The 22,836-nt window shown below is 35.8% G+C and overlaps 1 protein-coding gene across 2 annotated transcripts in view; it reads left to right on the top strand.

Moving 5' to 3' along the window:
- LRRC28 (leucine rich repeat containing 28) overlaps positions 1-22,836 on the top strand; it is a 198,764-nt gene that overhangs the window by 24,742 nt on the left and 151,186 nt on the right. For both annotated transcript variants that reach the window (XM_043489722.1, XM_043489721.1), the window contains exons 4-5: positions 18,611-18,648; positions 19,278-19,415. In XM_043489722.1, coding sequence (XP_043345657.1) covers positions 18,611-18,648; positions 19,278-19,415 — 176 coding nt within the window. The remainder of the gene's footprint in view (positions 1-18,610; positions 18,649-19,277; positions 19,416-22,836) is intronic.

Below are 22,836 nucleotides of genomic sequence, written 5' to 3'. Positions count from 1 at the left end.
ATTCATCTGCTGATGGGCATCTAGGTTGCTTCCATGTCCTGGCTATTATAAACAGTGCTGCGATGAACATTGGGGTGCACGTGTCTCTTTCAGATCTGGTTTCCTCAGTGTGTATGCCCAGAAGTGGGATTGCTGGGTCATATGGCAGTTCTATTTCCAGTTTTTTAAGGAATCTCCACACTGTTTTCCATAGTGGCTGTACTAGTTTGCATTCCCACCAACAGTGTAAGAGGGTTCCCTTTTCTCCACACCCTCTCCAGCATTTATTGCTTGTAGACTTTTGGATAGCAGCCATCCTGACTGGTGTGTAATAATGTATCTTTTAAAAATGCATTTACACCTTTGTTTTTAGTATATCAACTTTATCTCTTGACTAAGGAAGATGAATTTCCTTATCTTGTATTTCCCTTTCTTTCTACCTGCCTCCTGATTTTGTCGGGGGAGGAATTTGCATCACTTTTCTTGTTCTTTTTATCATTTGGCATGATTTTCAGGAGGTAAATTAGAGAGAGCTAACTTTACACCTTCATCTATAAGCCAGGAGTCTCTGTCATTTTACCCAACCTTTTATTTTTGAAAAATTTCTGACCAAAAAAAAAGTTGGAAGCATAGTACAATGAACATCCATACAGTTGATCTAACATGGAGGTTAGAGATGCCACCCTCTCATAGTTGGAAATCCAGGTATAACTTTATAGTCAGTCCTCCATTGTTTTGCCAAAAGTTTTCACTTTTGTCTCAGGTTCAAAGGATTTGTTAACAAAATAAGCCACTTGTTCTATCAGTTCAGTTCAGTCGTTCAGTCGTGTCCTACTTTTTGTGACCCCATGGACTGCAGCATGCTGGGTTTCCCTGTCCATCACCAACTCCCGGAGATTACTCAAACTCATGTCGATCGAGTTGGTGATGCCATCCAACCATCTCTTCCTCTGTCATCCCCTTCTCCTCCTGCCTTCAATCTTTCCCAGCATCAGGGTCTTTTCCAGGGAGTCAGTTCTTTGAATCAGGTAGCCTAAGTATTGGAGTTTCAGCTTCAGCATTAGTCCTTCCAATGAATATTCAGGATCGATTTCCTTTAGGATGGACTGGTTGGATCTCCTTGCAGTCCAAAGGACTCTCAGGAGCCTTCTCCAACACCACAGTTCGAAAGCATCAACTCTTTGGCCATCAGCTTTCTTTATGGTCCAGCTCTCACATCCACACACATACTCGTTCTATACAGATAAATAATAACCAGTATTTATTAGAGAATTATCTAGCTTAATTTCAATATACTAGCATTAAAATAAAAATAGAAACAGCAGAGAATACATCACCAAATTGAGTTTTCACCAACATCCAGACTCAAACAGTACTGGAAAGTCCTGTGACACAGCACGTCGGGAGTCTCAACTGGGAAAATGTCCCAGGCAGCGTGTCCGCTCGGTGGGTGAGACTTTAGAGATCACAGTTCGGGTTCCCACTTACAGTCCCAGGATGCAGTCATCAAACTGTGAGCAAATAGCAGCTCTGATTTCATGTTAATGCATAAAACTTGGAATGTTTTTAAACCTGGGGCTTGGTTGGCCAGCTCCCCTCCAGAGGCTCAACAATCTCAAGATTCATCCCCTGTTTTATCTATGATGCTGCCAGTCTTGCATTCACAGAAGACAGTCACTCACAGTCAGGACAGTGTCCAGGCAGGTTAGAAGTAAGGTCAGAGGCCTGCTCTGATTTGTCTCTGAAGCCTAAATAAGACTTTTTAATTTCCCTAATAACATCCATATCCACAGTTCACATCTGTGAACTCACCCAACCTTGGATGGTATAGTACTTAATAGAAATTTGTTGAAAAAAAATCAGAATGTAATTGGACCTGTGCACTTTAAACCCTCTTGTTCAAGGACCAGCTGTACAGGCTTCACCTAAATGTAACCAGTTAACATTTTACTGCATTTCCTTCCTCTCTTTACCCCTTCTACTCTCTCTTTACTCCCCCTCTTTCCCTCCTTTCCTTTCCTCTCTCCCACTCTCTCACACACAAATTGCACACATTATAGTGTGTGTGTGCACGTGCATGCACTCAGTTGTGTTCGACTCTCTGTGGCCCCATGGAATATATAGCCCACCAGGCTCCTCTGTCCACAGAATTTTCCAGGCAGAAAATACTGGAGTAGGTTGCTATTTCCTACTCTAAGCAGTCTTCCCTGACTAGGGATTGAACCCACGTCTCCTGTGTCTCCTGCATTGGCAGGTGGATTCTTTACCACCAGTACCACCTGGGAAGCCCCTATGTATCTAAGAATAAAGACATTCTTGCACATAATTTTATTATTAGGTCTAAGAAAAGTAGTATTAATTCAATAATATCATTTAATATACAGTTCATATTTAAATTATCCCAATTTCCCCTCAAGATGTTTTTTTTTAAGGTAGATGACTGGATTTTTGAAGTAGATGTCTTGTTTGATTGTTTCTTCTGGACTAGGTTCACTTTAAATATCTTGAGTGATGTTCTGCCCTATTTGGTTTATCAAGTTTTTGTTTTCATTCTCTTTATATATATATGTGTATTTATTTTTTTTTCTGAAGCGTGGTTTTTCACCCCTAACTAGTTTAGTATATATTTCTAAGAACAGAAATGTATTAACATTTTTTAGCTCTACTTTTCTATCCTTAATAGATAACTTTATATTTTTCTCCATGTAGGTTTTGAACATTTCTAATAGTTTTTTCCTAAATGTTTCATTTTTTTGCTGTGTAAATCTTTCTTATCTGTTATGTCTTCTAACTGGGTAATTTTTGTTTATAGGTGTACTGTGGTTTTTTGCATATTAACTTTATATCAAGCTCCTTCCTGAAATCTTCTATTGTTTGAGCTAGTTTTATCATTGATTCTCCAGAGTTTTCCAGGTATACGTTACTCTCATGTCTGAAAATACAGTGTTATTTCTTCTTTTCCAAATCTTTATTTTCTCTATTCTGATTGCATTGACTAGTCCTTCTCCAGAGCAGTGTAAAATTGTATTTGAGGTAGTAGGCATCCTTGTCTTCTTTCAGACCTTAGTGGGAATACCTCTAGGTTTTCTCCACTAAGAAAGATGCTGGCCTTACAGTTAACACAATTCTTATGTGTTAAGTAAATATCCATCTGTGTTAATAATCTCTTGCTGCTCAACGGATTGTCTCAAAATGTAGTTGCTTAAAATGTAGGGGTAGTTAAAAGAATAAACACTTATTCTCCTGTATTTTTTGAAGGTCCAGAATCTGGGCTTGGCTTAGCTGGATCCCTTTGCTTCAGTGTCTCTCTTAAGGCTCTAATCAATATTGTTGCCCAGGCCTGCTGATTTACCTGAAAGCTCAACTGAGTAAATATCCTATATCTGTGTTCACTCATATGGTTGTTGGCAGGATTCAACCAATTCCTTGCAGGTTGTTAGACTGAGGGCGTCAGTTCCTAGCAGGCTGTGGGCCAGAGAACTCCCTTAGTTCATCCCCACTTAGCCTCTATTATGTAGCTCACAACACGGCAGCTGACTTCAATCAGAGTGAGCAAGCGGAAGAGCACGCGAGGCTACGCGAGAGGGGAGCCCTTGTCCCTTTCTAGTCTAACATGGAAGTGGCATCGCATCACTGTTGCTCTGACACTCAAGGGGAGGCCGTTACACAAGACCTGCATGCCGAGGAGTGGGGACCGCCAGGGACCAGGATCCTAGGTGCTGCCTATCACACTATTAATTCCTATTTTCTCAAGAATTTTTTTATTAGTAGTGGGTGTGACGTTTTTTCAAAAGCTTTTTCAGACTTTAAATCTAATGGAAAAATCCTTGAGGCCTTCAGGCAAAAAGGTGAACCAGTCATGAAGATGAAGAAGATTGCAACATAAGACTCCAAACTGAATTATCTACACAATGGCAGTTGAATTCTGGATTGACAGTTTTTATTTATTTGAGCTTTTTGAAAGTATTTGACTATCTTCAGATCTCCATAGATTCTCATAAGAAGTCAGTGGAATTTTCATCATTTTCCACATGTGTGTAATATATCATTTTTCTCTGACTTCTTTGAAGATTTTCTTTTGATCTTGACTTTTAGCAATTTAACTGTGATGTGCCTTGGTATAATATTCTTTGTATTGGAGTTTGCTGAGCTACTTGAATCAGTGAATTTATGTCTTTTACCAAATTTGGGACATTTTCAACCATTATTTCTTCAAATACTTTTTATGCATCTTTTCCTCTCTCTCTTTATTGGACTGTTTACATATATCTTGTTGATATTGTCCTACATACCTCTGAGGTACTTCATGTTTCCTCCTTTTTTTTTTTTCTCTGCACTTAGATTGAATCATTTATATTGATCTGTCTCCAAGATCTTGAATTGGTAGAATTAATATAGTTAAAATAGCCATACTGCCCAAGCAATCTACAGATTTAATGTGATACCTATCAAATTACCCATGACATTTTTCACAGAACTAGAACAAATAATCCTAAAATTTATATGGAACTACAAAAGCCTCAGGCTTACCAAAGCAGTCCTAAGGAAAAAGGAACAAAGCTGGAGGTATAACCTTTTCAGACTTCAGATAGTATTTCAGAGCTACAGTAATCAAAACAGTGTGTTGTATTCTTTTATTCACCTTTATCAGTAAACATTTAAGTTCTAGAATATTCTTCCTTTCATCCTTTCTTAGTTTCTGTTTCTCTGCTAAGATTTCCTTATCTTTTCATTAAGACATATTTTACTTTAGATCACTATGCATAATTATAATAACTACTTTTAGATAGTTGTCTACTAATTCCCAACATCAGGTTGTCTTCGGGTTGCTATATATTGTTTGTTGTCATTGACGTTTTCCTGAGTTTTCATATGTTAAGTAATTTTAGATTATATTCTGACAATTGAGAATATGTGTTTTGGAGACTAAAATCTGTTAATTTCTTTGAAGAGTGTTGATGTTTTGTTTCAGTGGTTTCCCTGGTTGACTCAAAACAGTAAAGTGCCTTTTGGAATGCACCTGAAATCTCAGTCCAGTTCTTTTATCTTTAGTTATAGTTTTTTCCAATACAAATGGTTTTGGAATAAGCCACGGATTCAGGCAAAGTTTATACATAGGATTTGGGGTTCCCCTGCCTGTTTATTTGTTTGTTTTTCTGGTATTCTCTGTTTGTCAGGAACCATCCTTGCCCTGAACTCTGTCCTCTTTTTGGCTAGCAAGAGTGCAGTTTCTTCTGGAATTTTAGCCACTTTTTGTGGTAACTCTTTGTCCCTTTCCTAAGACTAAATGCTATAAAAAAAAGATGAAACTCAGACTCACCCAGTGTCCTCCTCCTGTTTTTGTCTCTCCCAGAGCTGGCTTTTTTGTTCACTGTTGCAGTGCCTTAGGTTTGTTTTGTCTGTGTGTTCTTCAGTGTTTTCCTTGTCAGAGCATCAGTCCAGTAGGAGTTCATTCTGCTGTACTGGAATTGAAACTCACATTCTTCTACTTGAATCTATTTTTGCCTTTTAACTCAAGTGGGTTTCTTGAAGTCAGCGTTAGTTGGTTCTTTGATTTTGACCAGTCTAACAATCTGGCTTATTCCACTGGAGTATTTAGACTGTTTATATTTAATATGATTACCGATAGGATTGAGTTTAAGTTCACCATCTCAACAGTTGTTTTTTCTATTTGTCCGAATTATTCCCTATTCTTTTTTCCCTCTTTAGTTTCCTTCTTTTAAATTATTTCACTGTTATTTTAGGATTATGTTTTATTACCATTATTGATTTTTAACTCTACTTCATTTCAGTGTTGAAAGGTTTATGTTTCTTTAACCTATTATAATCTACCTTCATATAACATACTACTTCACATTTAGTATAAGAACCTTAGATGAATACATTCAGTTCATCCCTCTTATCCTTTGTGCTATTGTCCTATTTTCACATATGTGTGAGTGTTGTGAGAGAGATAGATCTATGTATGTGTAAACCATATATATCAGCCAAGGTCCAGTTAGACAGAAACTATACCACTAATTTAAGCAGGGAAAATTAAAGAATTGTTAACTAGTAAAATGTTATTAACTACTAAAAGAGCTTAAAAAGGACTCCATGGTATTCAGAATTAGTACGTACAAAAAAGTAGATCTGTACCTAGAGAACTGGACAGTGAAGGAACTAAAGACTTAGGAGAGTTCCAAACCCTAGGCTGAGGTTAGACCTCTTCAAAGAAGATAAGACTTCCACAAAGCGTATAGCATCTGGGTGGTGAAGACCTTGCCGTCTGATTTAGGCCAGAGCAGATCTGTAACATCATCTCACTGTTGCAGGAGTAGTACGTAATCTAGAGCTGGCATATTAGAAGCAGCCTGACGGTGGGGAGCCAGTTGCCTGAGAACATGGCAGAACTAGTGCAGAAGTGGCCACACAGGGGGAAGACAGTTACCTGAGGCCAGTTGAAGTTATTTATAGAAGCGCATCCTGTTGGATGAGGAGTGTGGCCTGAGGATAGCAGCCAGAAATGCTGCAAAGCTGACTTCAGCTTGGGGAGCTCGTGGTTTGAGAATGTGGCCTAAAGTGGTCTGAGAGGGCTGCTGGGGCTTGGTCCTGTGCTGAATAAAAAGTGGAAAGAGGACTGGACCCGGAGAAGTGCCTTCCTGCTATTCTCATCTTGCAGAGTTACTCTAACACCTTCTTTTGATAACATTAGATCAGTTAGCAAAGGAGAAATTTTGACAGAGTCCAGCTCCAGTGTGTCATAGCAGGTAGATTTGTAGCTGAGAGATAAAATTGGTAACTGGTGAATACACTATTATATAAATTTTGCATTTAAATTCTTAAAGAAACTTAAAAACGAGAAAATGTCTTTTTATATTAGCTTCTATATTCTCTCAGATTTGGTTTGCTTGGAAAAAAGTCTTCATTTGTCCTTTTTTTAAAAAATTGAATGTTTTGCTTTGAGATAATGGTGGTATCACACATAAGAAGTAATTCATAAACATCCTTGTGTACCCTTTTAGGTTCTACCAGTGTTCATATCTTACATAACTATAGTATAAGATCACCACCAGGAAATTGACATTACTACAATCTACTGATATTATTCTGTTTTCCTAATTTTTTACCCTTTTATAATCATTTTTATAAAATGATTTATAAGCATTTTATAAAACATTTATAAACATTTTATAAAATGTTTATAAAACATTCCCCATGTCCCCAAACCCTGGCAATTGCTACTCTGTTCTCCATCTCTATAACTTGGTCAGTTTAATTTTTTATGTTTTATAAATCATACAGTATGTAACCTTTCAGGGCTAGCTTTTTTTTCATTCAGCATAATTCCCCTGAGACCTATTTAAGTAGTTGCATGTAGCAGTAGTTCCTTTATGTTGCTGAGTTACATTTCACAGGATGGATGTAATAGAGTTTGTCCATTCACCTACTGAAGGACATACTAGTTTCTTTTTTAGCTATTATGCATAAAGCTCCTATGAACATTCATGTACATGTTTTTTTTGCATATGAGTAAGTTTTCATTTCTCTGAGATAAATGCTTAAGAGTTTAATTGCTGAATCATATGAAAATTCTTTGTTTCATTTTTTAAATTGAAATATGATTTACATAAAATTTTAATCATACACTTTTAAAGTGTATGGTTCATTGGTTTTGGTATATACAGAAGATTGTGCAACCATTATCACTGTCTAATCCAGAACATTTTCATCACCCTAAATGATGATTAATAATCATTCCCCTCTCCTAATTCCTTGTAACTCCCTGATGACCAATAATCTGCTTTCTATTTCTATGGATATTCCTATTCTGGACATTTTATATAAATGAAATCATGCAGTATGTGACTATTTATGTCTGGCTGTTTTAGCATATCATGTGTCATCTATGTTGTAGCATATTTCAGAATCCATTCTTTTTATGGCTGAATAATATTCCATCACATGGATATACAGCATTTTGTTTATCCATTTTTTAGTCAGTAGACATTTGGCTTATCTCCACATTTTGGCTATGGTGAATAATGCAGTTGTAAACATTTATGTAGAAGTTTGATTATGAACATATATTTTTGGTTCTCTGAAGTTTCTACCTAGGAGTGGAATGCAGTGGTAACTATGTTTAACGTTTGAGGAACTGCCAAACTGTTTTCCAAAGAGGCTGTACTATTTTGTAGTTCTACCAACAATATGTGAGGATTCTCCATATTGTCATCAACACTTGTTATTTTCTATACTTTTGATTATAGTCACCCTAGGATGTGTAAATTGGTTTCTTATAGTTTTCATTTGTAGTTTTTCTAGTGACTAATCATGTCTTTTCATGTGCTTATTGGTCATTGTATGTTTTCTTTGGGGAAATATTTATTCAAATCTGTTGTCCATTTAAAAATTACAATAGTTGTCTTTTTGTTGTTCAGTTCTAAGAGTGTTTTATATATTTGGGATACTAGACCTTTATCATATATATATATGATTTGCAAACATTTTCTCCCATTCTATGATTTACCTTTTAGTTTTTTTGATAAATTGCTTGTGTTTTGTTATCATGTCTGAAAGACGTTCTAATCCAGTGTCAGGAAGGTTTACCTCCATTTTCTTATTTGAATTGTATAATTTTAGCTTTTACATTTAAGTCTTGATACATTTTGAGTTAATTTTTGCATATGATGTGATGCAGAGATCTAAAGTTCTATTTTTGTTTGGGATATCTAGTTATCTTACCACCATTTATTGAGATGGCTGTTCTTTTCCCAGGGCACATAGGCACATAGGCATATTTCTTGATTCTCAATTCTATTCTGTTGATCTATATGTCTTATCTTTTTGCCAGTACCACAGAGACTTGATTACTCTAGCTTTGTAATAGGTTTAGAAATTGAAAAGTATGGATCCTCCAACATTATTCTTATTTTTCAAAATGATTTTAGCTATTCTAAATCCCTTGCATTTCCATGTGAATATTAAGATCTGCTTCTCAATTTATATTAAAAAAAAATAAGCCAACTATTATTGTTGACAATGATTGTGTTGACTCTTTAGATCAGTTTGTGGATTACTGCCATCCTAACAGTATTATGTCTTCTAATCCATGAATGTGGGATATCTTTCTATTTATTTAGGTCTTCAGTTTCTTTCAACAATTTTATAGTTTGAACATTGAACACTTTTTAGTGTAAAAATACTGAATTTCTTCTGTTAAATTTATTGTTTTTGATGTTTTTGTACATAGAAGTATATTCTTAATTTCCCTTTAGAATTGTTTAGTGCCTAGTATATAAAAATTCCTCTCTGGGAAATCCCATGAACAGAGGAGCTTAGCAGGCTTCAGTCCATGGGGATGCAAAGGTCAGACATGACTTAGCAACTAAAACAGCAACAACAGTATAAAAATACAGTTGATTTTTATATATTGATATTATATCCTTCAACCTTGCCAGACTCATTTATTAGCCTTTCTTGTTTTTGTTGAATTCCTTCCAATTTTCTGTAAACAAGATCAAGTCATCTACCAATAAAGAGTTGTATTTCTTCCTTTCTGATCTATGTAGCTTTTATTTCTTTTTCTTGCTTAGTTGCCCTGGCTAGAATATAGAATGTTAAGTAGAAGTGATGAGACTGGGCATCTTTGTATTGATCTTAGGGGGGCAGTTTTTAGTTTTTTCCCATTAAGTGTGAAAGCTTTAGATTTTTCATAGGTCCCCTGTATGTAATTGAGGAAATTTCTCTTCTATACTTTATTTTCTGTTTTTAGTGTAAAAGGTGTTTGATTTTGTCAGATAATCTTTCCGTCTTTCATCTATTGAGATGATCGTATGTTTTTATTAATGTTTGTATGTTGAACCAGCTGTGCATTACTGGGGATAATTTCCATTTGGTCACGGAGTATAATCCTTTTTATATGTTGCTGGATTTGGCTTGCTAGTATTTTGTTGAAAAGTTTTGCGTCTGTATTCATAAGAGAATAATGGTCTGTAGTCTTTTCTGGTTATGTCTTTGTCTGGATTTGGTATCACAATTGTATTGGCCTTATAGAAAGAGTTCCTATACACTCTGTTCTTTTTTTTTTTTTTTTTTTTCTTTTTATTCTTTTTTTTTTTTAAGTATCTGGTCAGTTACTTTAGTGGTCAGCTAATGTTTAAGCAGAAATTTCTTTAACTACCTGAATGTGCTAAGTCTCCCAGTCTTTGCTGAGGTCTCTGTGTATGTATTGTAGCATGCCTTCCCCTCTCAGTTAGGTAGATAGTTGACAGCTTTGCTTTAGACTTCACTTCTTATGTGTGCTGTGTGTGCTAAATCACTTTAGTCGTGTCTGACTCTTTGCCACGCTATGGACTGTAGCCTGCCAGACTCCTCTGTCCATGGGATTCTCCAGGCAAGAATATTGGAGTGGGTAGCCATCCCCTACTCTAGGGGATCTTCCCAGCCTAGGGATCAAACCCAGGTCTTCTGCATTGCAGGCAGATTCTTTACCATCTGAGCCACCAGGGAAGCCCCTCTTCATTTCTTATGAAATACTTCAGTTCCAGCAGAGTTGAGAGCTTAGGGTTTCTCAGGTCTTTTCCTGAGCATATGTAAAACTCTGGGCATGCATGTGACCTTGTAGATTTCTAGAACTATGCCAGTTTTTCAAAGTTCCTCTGTAAATCTCCTTCCCCAACTTTTGTGTTTAAGGTTTTTGGTTGTCTGTTGTTTGCTCCAGCTGTTATCTACTGTCTTAGGCAGCAGTGAAGTTAAAACAGTTGCCTGTAATTTATCTTAACTGGGGAAAGTGTTTTTGTACTGGGCAAGCTTGTAGTCAGATCAAGTTAAAAACAGACTTGCAAGTGGGGTCTTTCAGGGAACCATGAGAAGTCAAATGACAGTTCTCTGGGAGTGAACTCCAGCTTGATGTCCCTTCCAGTGCTGGCCAGGCTACTGCAATTAAAGTGAAAAGCAATCAAAGTGTTTTTCCAGGCCTCTGCAGTGTTGGAAAATTGCGGGCAGGACTGGGGCAAGTGAAAATGCCCCAAAGTTCACAACTTAGTCTTCTTACTGAGATTTTTGCCGTTTTTCTTAAATAAACCCTCCCTGTATTACTGCAAGTCTTTGATTTTAATTTCCAAAGTTTTGTACATGTAGCTTATGAATAATTTTTGGCAGTATCCTTGTTAATTTTATGAAAAGAGAATTTTTGGAGGTCCTTACTCTGCCACTTTTCATCTGGATTTGTAGTTTCATTAAAAACTCCCAAATAATTCTCCAGATTGACTGTACCATTTTACATTCTCCCCTAATAGTATGTGATTGTTTCAGTTTCTCCACCTCACCAGTGTTATTTTGATGTTATTATTTAAAATTTTTTTTTCATTTTGATAGGTGTGTGGTTTTATATAATTGTGATTTTAACTTGTATTTCTCTAATGCCTAATAACAGTTGACATCTTTTAAAATACTTGTCATAAGTGAAATGTCTGTTCTTGGCTATTGTACATGTTCTATTTGGTTACATTTTTTTAGTTGTAAGAATTTTAAAAATTCTTTATGTATTCTGGAAACCAGTCCTTGGTTGTATATGTTGTTTACAGATGATAGTTTCTCCTATTGTATACTTTCTATTTTCATGTTCTTTTGCAAAGCAAAAGTTTTACCTTTTGGTGAGGTCCACATTAACAATTTTTGCTTTAAGTGTCATGTTTTTAGTATCAAGCATGTTTTCTAATCGTAGGCCGTAAAGATTTTCTTCTGCTTTTTTCCTCTAAAAGTTGTATGGTTTTTTTACTTTACATTCATCTTCATAATTCTGAAATATATATATATTTTGCCTTCTGGAATTAAGAGTTCTTCAGTTCAGTTCAGTCACTCAGTCGTGTCCTGACTTTTTGCGATCTCATGGACTGTAGCATGGTAGGCTTCCTTGTCCATCACCAACTCTTGGAGCTTGCTCAAACTCATGTCCATCAAGTTGGTGATGCCATCCAACCATCTCATCCTCTGTCGTCCCCTTCTCCTCCTGCCTTCAGTCTTACCCAGCATCGGGTCTTTCCCAAGGAGTCAGTCCTTCGCATTGGGTTGCCAAAGTATTGGAGTTTCAGCTTCAGTGTCAGTTCTTCCAGTGAAGATTCAGGACTGATTTCTTTAGGATTGACTGGTTTTATCTCCTTGCAGTCCAAGGAATTCTCAAGAGTCTTTTCCAACACCACAGTTCAAAAGCATCAATTCTTTGTCACTCAGCTTTCTTAATAGTCCAACTCTTACATCTATACATGATTACTGGAAAAACCATAGCTTTGACTAGACAGACCTTTGTCAGCAATGTCTCTGCTTTTTAAGTTGTATAGTTTTTTACTCTGCTAAAAGTTGTATAGTTTTTTACTTTACATTGTGCTTCATAATTCTGAAATATATATACATATACATAGTCTTTTGGAATTAGGGTTCTTGGTTGCCAGTTACTTCTTTCCTTTCAACATTTTCTTGGTGTTCTTTGTCTTCTGGCTTGCATACTTCCTGAAGAGGCATTCCTATATTTCTTCCACAGTGTGTAAAGTGTCTTTTCTCCTTGGGCTATTTTGAAGAATTTCTATTTCCTATATTGGTTTTCAGGAATTTGTTATGATTCTCTTGACATATGATTATCCTTGACATTCATTGAGCATCTTGGATTTTGTCTTTGTTGTTGTCATTGTTCAGTCGCTAAGCTGTGTCCGATGCTTTGTGACCCCATGGATTCTAGCACACCAGGCTTCTCTGTCTTCCATTATCTCCCGGAGTTTGCTCAGATTGATGTCCATTGAGTCGATGATGCCATCTAACTATCTTATCCTCTGCTGCTCCTGTTTCATTTTGCCTTCAATCTTTCCCAGAATCAGGGTCTTTTCCAATGAGTCAGCTCTTCACATAAGTTGACCAAAATATTGGAGTTTAAGCTTCAGCATCAGTCCTTCCAATGAATACCCAAGGTTGATTTCCATTAAGATTGACTGGCAGTCCAAGGGACTCTCAAGGGTCTTCTCCAGCACCACAATTCAAAAGCATCAGTTCTTTGGCACTCAGCCTTCTTTATTGTCCAACTCTCATCCATACATGACTACTGGGAAAACCATAGATTTGACTATATGGACCTTTGTCAGCAAACTGATGTCTCTGCTTTTTAATACACTGTCTAAGTTTGTCAGAGGTTTCCTTCTAAGGAGCAAGCATCTTTTAATTTCCTGGCTGCAGTTACCATCCGCAGTAATTTGGAGCCTAAGAAAAGAAAATCTGTCACTTTTTCCCCTTCTGTTTGCCATGAAATGATAGGACTGCATGCCCATCTCAGTTTTCTTAATATTGAGTTTCAAGCCAGCTTTTTCACTCTCCCTTTGCATACCTATCAAGAGGGTCTTTAGTTCCTCTTCACTTTCTGCCACTAGAATGGTACCATCTGCATATCTGAGGTTGTTGCTACTTCTCCTGGCAGTCGTGATTCCAACTTGTGATTCATACAGCCTGGCATTTTGCATGATGTACTCTATGTGTCTGTGCGTGCTCAGTCACTCAGGCATGTCCAATTCTTTGTGACCCCCTGGACTGTAGCCCTCTAGGCTCCTCTGTGCATGGAATTTTCCAGGCAAGAAAACTGGAGCAGATTGCCATTTCCTTCTCCAGGAGATCTTCCCAGTCTAGGAATCAAACCTGCGTCTCTCGCTTTTCCTGCATTAAGCAGGAGGAGTCTTTACCACTGCGCCACTTGGGAAGCCCCAGGATATACTCTGCATATAAGTTAAATATTCAGGGTGACAGTATACAGCTTATCTTACTCTTTTCCCAAATTTGAACCAGTCAGTTGTTCCATTGAGAACATGACCCATCTGTTTTGCGTGGCCCTGCATGGCATGGCTTATAGCTTCATTGAATTACACAAGCCCCTTCAACATGACAAGGTTGTGATCCCTGAAAGGTTGTGTCTTTATAGCTTGCGTCAAATTTGGAATATTTATAAACATTATTTCTTTTGGGACTCTTAACTGCTGTTAGTTTGATATTGTCCCATAATTACTGACACACTGTTACAGTTCTTTTCAGTCTTTTTATTTATTTATTTTTTTAATGTGCTTCAGTTAGGACAAATTATGTTTCTCTGTCTTCAGAGTTAGTAATATTTTCTGCTTCAATATCTAATCTGCTGTTAATCCCACCTAGTGAGATTTTTATTTTTTATATTTGACCTCTAGAAGTGCTATTTGGTTCTTCTTTATATGTTAACATTTGTCTTACAATGTTAATGCTTTTCTTTGAATATCTGAATATAATTATTATTTTTGCTTTAAAGTTTTTATTTGCTAATTGCTCTATGTATGTCACATCAGGTATATTTGTATTAACTATTTTTTATCCTGGTTTTGGTCACATTTTCCTGATTCTCAGCACTTTGTCACTAGATGCTGGCCTTCTAAATGTCAATTATTGAGTGTTACACTTTGTTGTCTTCCTCTTTGTGGTGCTTTGTTCTGGCTTGAATATTATTTGTGATTTAGTTTGATCCTTTCATGGCCTGTCTGTATGCTTTGTTAGGACAGGTCTAGAGTAACCTCTACTGTAGGGATAGTTTAGCCCTATTACCCGCAGAAGGCCTTTCGAGGATCTCATTTAAATGCACAACGTGATCAACGAGGATTTGGTACCCTCGTTGCTCAGAACTTGAGTGCTTTCTAGCCCTGTATGAATTCTGTGGACTGTTCAGCTGTTAGGTTTTCAGTTACTTTTTGCCTGGAATACATTTTAGAATTCAACTAGAAGTCAAAGGTTGCCTTGAAGTTTTGTTTTTTTGTTTTCTTTTTTCAGTAGTGCCTTCTCCTCCAGAACTGTACTGAATACCTTTCTAGCTGCCTCGAGTTACCTGAACTCTGCTATGTATCTTCATAACTCAGTGAGACTTGCATTCTTTGTTTGGGATCCACGGTCCACAATTTGCCTCTAGGCAAATTTGCCACAGTTTGTTGTGAGCAACAAGTGAGTTGCTCACCTCACTTGTTTTTTCTCTTTCTAGCTGCCTCTTGTCAGGATCCGAAAATAATTGTTTCGTATAATCCATTCAGTTTTCTTATTGCTTATAGCAACTGGGTAAATCTGGTCCCTATTTAATCATGACTGGAAATAAATGACGGTTCCTTTAATTAAAAAAAAATTTACTTTGAAACAGTTTTGTATTTACAGAAAAGTTGTAAATATACTAAGTAGAGTTCTGGTATCCAGTTTCTCCTGTTGTCAGCATCTTAATACAATTTTGTGGAACTGTTGTCAAAACTAAGAAAGTGACATTGGCATAATACAGTTAAGTAAATATCTATAATTTTATTTAAAAAAAAAACACAGCCAACCATTTTCCAAAGTCATGCATTCTCACAAGCAATGAATGTATCATTTTGAGTAGAAGAAACAGCTTTATGAAAATCACTTAGGTTGGGACACCACCATTTTAGCTAATTTGAAATTACAAAAATTAAGTAAAGAAAAGGGACTTTAAATTGGCAAGCCTTTGATTACAGATGACTCATGATAACAATAATAACTATAACAATAACAGTGGTGTTCACCGAATTCTTTTCTAAGGGCTTTACATTTATTGATTCATTTAATCCTTATAATATCCTTATGTTCTTGATACTATTATCCTCCAGTTCCGTAGATAAAGAAAGTGAAAAGGTCACTGATTTTTCCCTGCTCGCATGGCTAATAAGGTACACCTTAGCTGTCTGGCTCCAGGACACCTACTCTCTGATCCACTCTGCCAGTGATGATTGTTTATCAGTTGCACATCAGAAAAACTTGAGATGGCCTTGGGCATCTATATTTTGAAGACCACTGGTGATTCTTATGTGTAGTCAGATTGAAAACATTCTAAACTACTGCTTCTTCATTATAATGTAGATAAATTTAGTGTGTTAAAATATACTTTTTTATTTTAATGATAATAGTGAATAGCTTAGTTCTTGTTTTGACTCAGACATTTTAAAGTCCTTTTATATAAGTAGAATGTTCAAATTACCGCACAATTGCATTCATCTCATGTGCTAGCAAAGTAATGCTCAAAATTCTCCAAGCCAGGCTTCAACAGTATGTAAACCACGAACTTCCAGATGTTCAAGCTGGATTAGAAAAGGCAGAGGAACCAAAGATCAAATTGCCAACATCCATTGGATCATCAAAAAAGCAAGAGAGTTCCAGAAAAACATCTACTTCTGCTTTATTGACTATGCCAAAGCCTTTGAGTGTGTGGATCACAACAAACTGTGGAAAATTCTTAGAGATGGGAATACCAGACCACCTGACCTGCCTCCTGAAATCTGTATGCTGGTCAAGAAGCAACAGTTAAAACTGGACATGGAATAACAGACTGGTTCCAAATTGGGAAAGGAGTACATCAAGGCTGTATATTGTCACCCTGCTTATTTAACTTATATGCACAGTACATCATGTAAAACGCTGGGCTGGATGAAGCACAAGCTGGAATCAAGATTGCCTGAAGAAATATCAATAACCTCAGATATGCAGATGACGCCACCCTTACAGCAGAAAGTGAAGAAGAACTAAAGAGCCTCTTGATGAAGGTGAAAGAGAAGAGTGAAAAAGCTGGCTTAAAACTCAACATTCAGAAAACTAAGATCACGGCATCCAGTCCCATCACTTCATGGCAAATAAATGGGGAAACAGTGGAAACAGTGAGAGACTTTATTTTTGGGGGCTCCAAAATCATTGCAGATGATGACTGCAGCCATGAAATTAAAGGATGCTTATTCCTTGGAAGAAAAGCTATGACCAACCTAGACAGCATATTAAAAAGCAGAGACATTACTTTACCAACAAATGTCCATATAGTCAAAGCTATGGTTTTTCCAGTAGTCATGTATGGATGTGAGAGTTGGACTATAAAGAAAGCTGAGCGTGGAAGAATTGATGCTTTTGAACTGTGGGGTTGGAGAAAACTCTTGAGAGTCCCTTGAACTGCAAAGAGGTTCAACCAGTCCCTCCTAAAGGAAGTCAGTCCTGAATATTCATTGGAAGGACTGATGCTGAAGCTGAAATTCCAATAGTTTGGCTGCCTGGTGCAAAGAACTGACTCATTGGAAAAGACCCTGATGCTGGGAAAGATTGAGGGCAGGAGGAGAAGGGGACGACAGAGGATGGGATGGTTGGATGGCATCACTGACTCAATGGACATGAGTTTCCGTAAGCTCCGGGAGTTGGTGATGGACAAGGAAACTTGGCATGCTGCCGTCCATGGGGTCACAAAGAGTCAGACACGACTGAGCGACTGAACTGAACTGAACAGATACAGGTAGAACTAGAACTGAAGCAAATATTTTGCGGATTACTGAAGAATCAGTTATCTCTTTGTTTTGGTGTCTAGGTACTCTGCGTTTTGTTTAACACATGCAGGTGTGTGTTTATGTGTGTGTGTGTGTGTGTGTATACTTACTTACATATTGTTTTCTGGCATAAAGAATTTTTAGAGTAATCTGATTAAGTAGTTAGATATTGCTTCCTGAGGGTAATGTTTAAAGACTACTTACCTTAAAATATGGACACATTTTAAAAAATAAAATAGGGAATCATTTTGTGTGCACAAAGCAAGGAATAAAATGAATCATAGAATGGTTTAATTGGTTAAATTGTGTTAGCCCCAGAAGGTTAATACCCACACAAAATTGACTTAATTTAGCATATAGAAATCTTCTTAAATTTATTAATTTTGTATCTTTCTTATTTTGTATAATAGACTTTTTAACATTTGATATTAGGCTATAAACTACAGAAGACTAAATCTGTTTCAAATATGTGAAGGTTGATTATGAGGTATAATAAGATAGTAGTTTTGAAAATCTAGTTCTCTGGTCTCAAAATCAGTGCTACAGATTTATTTTTAAAATTATTACTGTGTGATTTTCATCAGTCACTATTGTTTTGCTCTGAATAGTTGGCTGCTGACAATTGCATGAAGTCTCCACCAGAGAGTGCTAGAGATACTTCAGTGGGGAATGTTATTTACTTAGGCTTGCCTGGACTTGTCAGCGGGTTAGACCTTTTTTATTTTTAGGAAAGAGTTTGATTTCTTGTTTACAAAATTCCGCTTACTGTGAAATAAATTCTATATCTTGGCAATTGAGTATTTCTACAGATATTGTAAATGATGAGTATTTAATCACTTCATTCTTGGTTCTCCTAGCTGTCTTGCAGTATCTTTGATTTGATTATTTTGTGGCGTTATCCTTTAAAAACTAAAAGTTGTGTTTTAGTTGTTGTACATAGTACATAGTAGTTGTTGATTTTTCTTAACATTATTAGGTGTTTTGTTGAAAACTTGCATAACTTAAAATGAATTAGAGAAACTAGTAATGTGTTTTATGAGGTTAAGAAATAATTATTTATTGTGTATCTTTTTAAAATAGAAACTGAATTAGCAAATAGTTTTAATATTTGCATTTCTAGCATACAGTATTATTCGCAAAGTATTATTAATTATTTTGTGTTATGCATTTAGAATATGGTATGAAAGAAAGTCTGGCCTTTTTATTATATTCAGTAAATTTCTAAGTGAGCATTTTACAGGGTGATTAATTCTAGCAGAAGTACTAAGTGATAATAACTTTTTTTCCCTTCTTTTTTCTAGGTATCTTCACTCAAATAACATAGTTGTGGTTCCGGAAGGTAAATACACTTTCAGTTTTTACTAATAGTTAGGAGGTGCTAGAGTTAAAGCTGTGCTTTATCATAGTAGAACAGATTGTCTCTTTAAACCTATTTTGGTTGGAGTGTTAGAGAATTTTAATTATACAGCATCATTATTAAGTTTCAAAGCTTTTTTCCCTCTAATTAGTAAGTATAGTTAACAGTTAAAATTAAATTTAATAAGTCTAAAATATTTATAATGGTTAGGTAAATTATTATCAGATAAATTGACATTGGGTAAATAATAAAATAACTTCTAAGTTTAATAAATTTTGAGTTAAGCATTTTGGTTAGATAAAAAAGACTTTATATATCATTTCATGAATTGTTTATTCAAGTAGTTTTTACATTGTTTTAACATTTTTATTTGTCTTTTTAAAGTTTATAGTATATTGAGGTAGAAGTGTTACTTCATAGAATGTTTGATACTATACTGCAATAAAAATGTTTTAAAAAATTAATTTGATACATGCTTTTACTATTATGTCAGCACCAGAGATAGGGATATTAAATATTAAAATATTTAAGCTTGGAGTAATTGCATTAAAAATTGGTCTTAACACTTGAGTCAAATTAATTTTGCTTTTACCCTTCTTTTCTCTTCAAAGCCATTGGGTCCCTTGTAAAACTACAATGTTTGGATCTTAGTGACAATGCCTTAGAAATCGTTTGCCCAGAAATTGGTCGTCTGAGAGCTTTACGTCATCTTCGATTAGCTAATAACCAACTGCAATTCCTACCTCCAGGTAATCACCGTCTGTAGCACAGAAGCTTCTTGTCTGTTGCAAGGCTATTTTTATTAATATTTCTCACTTTGTGTCTAGGCAGTGGGCTTTGGGCATATCTGTAAGTTTCCGATTGTCCGCTTGTTTGAGGAGGATGGTAAGGAATGTGGATGGGCTATGACTGAAAGCCTTTTCCCTGATGCAAATGCAGGAAGCTGGCATTTATGTTTTTGAGCTGCAGTTACTGCAGTTGTGCATTGCAGTCAGTGCCCCTTCAAAACCACTGCCCTGGTGAATTATTTGTACCAAAGCTACTTTAGTTTTGAATTCCACATTAGGGAATTTATATGAACTTTGCATTTTAGTGTCTGAAAGCAGATACATGCAGTGTTTTCTCTCATTCTCTAGTGAGGTAAATGATGTGCATTAACTTTGATTTAATGTGAATCATACTAGAATTTAGTAGCAGAATTTAAGTTTGAGTTCTCAAACTAATTGTCACTTCTGCCTACTGATCATCCTATTAGATTATGATGTACATATAGACAGTACCAAAATCCTGCCTTCTCTTGAACTACCATTAAATCCTTTGACTTTCTTACAAGGGATATTCAGAGACCTTTCTTTGTGAACTCGCACACTTGGAGATTCCTCTGTCTTATGTCATTTCCCATATTTTTAAAGCAGTGAAGTATGATTTAAAAAAAATAGCTTGTGCTTCAGGTATTACATGAAAGTACTCTGCATTCAAAAATAAGCAGAAAAAAGAATGCAGACACCACTCACATTGACTGGGAGTATTTGTACCTACTAACTCTTGGTATTCCTGAGTCTTAGTGTATCCAAGTGAAATATATGACTCAACGAAAATTACAAATTACTGCCTGCCTTAGAACTTCGGGGATATATGAAGCTGTTAGAAACTACTCATGTTAAATCCATGAATGAATTTATAATTTAAAAAATACTTTGTCCAAAGTTTTTCAAGCACAGAAATCTCTAATTGAAACAGTAGTTGATTAATTTTTAGACTTTACATGCTGATTTTAATATATACATTCAATATTGTATACAAAAATGGTATTAGTATAGCAGTTAACTCTGCTTAAAAAATATTTTTTAATCTCATTTAAAGTGTCTTACTTTTTACAACTCTGCTTAGTACAAAAATTTTTAATATGGTGTAGGAGTATGATCTTTGCTTTAAATTTTGTTGTATGTTATCAAACTCAATGGTGCTTCATCATGAAGCTTGATTTCATCAAGTTTATATATTTACATACTCAGGAAATTAGATTCTCTTTCAGAGATTGTATAGAAAATGTATCAGCAAAGATTTACTTTAGATTTTCAGAGTATTTTTATATATTAGCTTATATAAGATATAGAGTCAAAATGCATGGATATAATGCTGAATATTTTAGATTTGATAGTATTTTCAAATATGAAATTCATAAAAGATATGTTATAGAATCAAAATGCATGGATATAATACTGAATATTTTAGATTTAATAGTATTTTCAAATATGAAATTCATAAAAGATATGTTATAGAATCAAAATGCATGGGTATAATACTGTGTTCATAAGCTCCTTTTTCTATACATTTAAAGAACTTACGAGTAACACAACTCTCTATTAAAACATTGTTCTTTGTGTTCTATTCTTGTGTTTTTTCCTGTAATGTAAGAACATTTTGTGGTAAAATGTAGCCATTTCCTTTCATTATATACTCTCAGAGGTTAAGGGTATACTAATAATGTCATTGACTGCTTCCTAATAACCAGTGGAGGGTACAGATTTCCTGGCTACCTTCATGTAATTTTAAATTTGTATCTCACCTGATTCATAATAGATTTGAAGCATTTACTTCTGATTTTATCTCCCTAGCTTATTTCTGTTGCTTGTGTTTGTTTTTGCTTGTTTTGAGTACAGTGACATAAGTAGTATCTATGTATTTTGAGTAGAAACTTTTGATTAAGCTATGTATATAGTTTTTTTTTTTTTCTGGGCCATCACAAGTACAATGCTCTAGATCTTACTAATTTTTTAGTTCACTTTATGTATGTGTTTATGACGTAATTTCAATGTTATGATTTGAATGGGAGAGGGGCTTGGGTAAACATCTACCAAGTGTACCCAATCATTAGGGACATACTATGGAAAAATATTTTAACTGTAGTAAAAAATGTGAGGAATTGCCAATTGGTGTCCATTTGATGACGGTAGACTCCAGTTGATATATTAGCCTCTTCTATTAATACATATTCCATGATATTGGTATAGTCTTATATGTTATATATCTGTGAAAGACTTAATATTTTATTATGTGTATTTTTTGTAGTTAAAAAACCTTTGGATATGGTTTCACATTCAGTATTTAACATTTGAAAATTTGAGAGCAGTATTTGAAACATTTGAAATATCTAAATGGCTGATAGTTTTAAAATTAGGATCTAAGAGTGGATTACAGGGGCTTTGTGAATGCCCTCAAATTGTGTGGGCAGTCTGGTGTTTGTGAGCATGTACACACTGCTGTAAAGAAGGTCCCGTGTGTTTATGAATTTCTCAAAGAGGTCCATGGCTCATACAGTTGGTTCTCCTGGGTTGTTTGTCAGTACCCATTCCTTGGGAATGTCCCTTTCCCCCCTTTTGTTGGATTGCAGAGCACTGCCATTTTTCTACCTTGTATGTTGCTTTCTCTCCACAGTTCATTAATCCTGGTGTAGGTAACTCAAGCAAGACCAGTTCTCTTCCTGGGCATTTTGAAAGAGACTGTAGGGGAGAAGCAAAGAGAACAAGAGAGAATGGGAGGGTGAAAGAGGAAATCAGGCACTCTTTTCTCTCTGGGCGTCTACACAATGCTATGTAATCTTGTGAAATCTGGTAGTAGTCATGTGGGCAGGAAAACAAAGAGAAAAAGATGAAGTAGATATCTCGAATAAGATGGAGTCAGAGGCTTTCTAACTTTTCTGTAATTTCCTAATCACTGATTCTGTTTTTAAGGCCCATGAAGTGAAGTGTTAGTTGTTCAGTTGAGTCTGACTCTTTGTGACCCCTTGGTCTGTTCATGGAGTTCTCTAGGCAAGAATACTGAAGTGGGTTGCTGTTCCCTTCTCCAGGAGATCTTCTGGACCCAGGGATCAAAGCCGGGCCTCCTGCATTGCAGGCAGATTCTTTACCGTCTGAGCTACCAGGGAAGCCACATTTAGGCCCATAGACTATGCTTAAGCTAGCTCTAATTGGCTTCTGTGAATTGCCACTCAAAGAGCTCCATGTAAAATAGCAACCTCAAAGGCTTGATTTTTGTTTATTTTGCATAAGTAGAAATTGTATATATTTAAAATAGACAGTGTTATATTTTGACATATGTATATATTGTGAAATGATTACTACAGTCAAATTAATTAACATATTTGTCACCTCTCAGTTACCATTTGTG

The sequence above is a fragment of the Cervus canadensis genome, chromosome 17, assembly GCF_019320065.1.
Source record: "Cervus canadensis isolate Bull #8, Minnesota chromosome 17, ASM1932006v1, whole genome shotgun sequence".
Taxonomy (NCBI): domain Eukaryota; kingdom Metazoa; phylum Chordata; class Mammalia; order Artiodactyla; family Cervidae; genus Cervus; species Cervus canadensis.
Note: the sequence above shows the minus strand (reverse complement) of the source record. Positions and strands in the feature narration are given on the sequence as shown.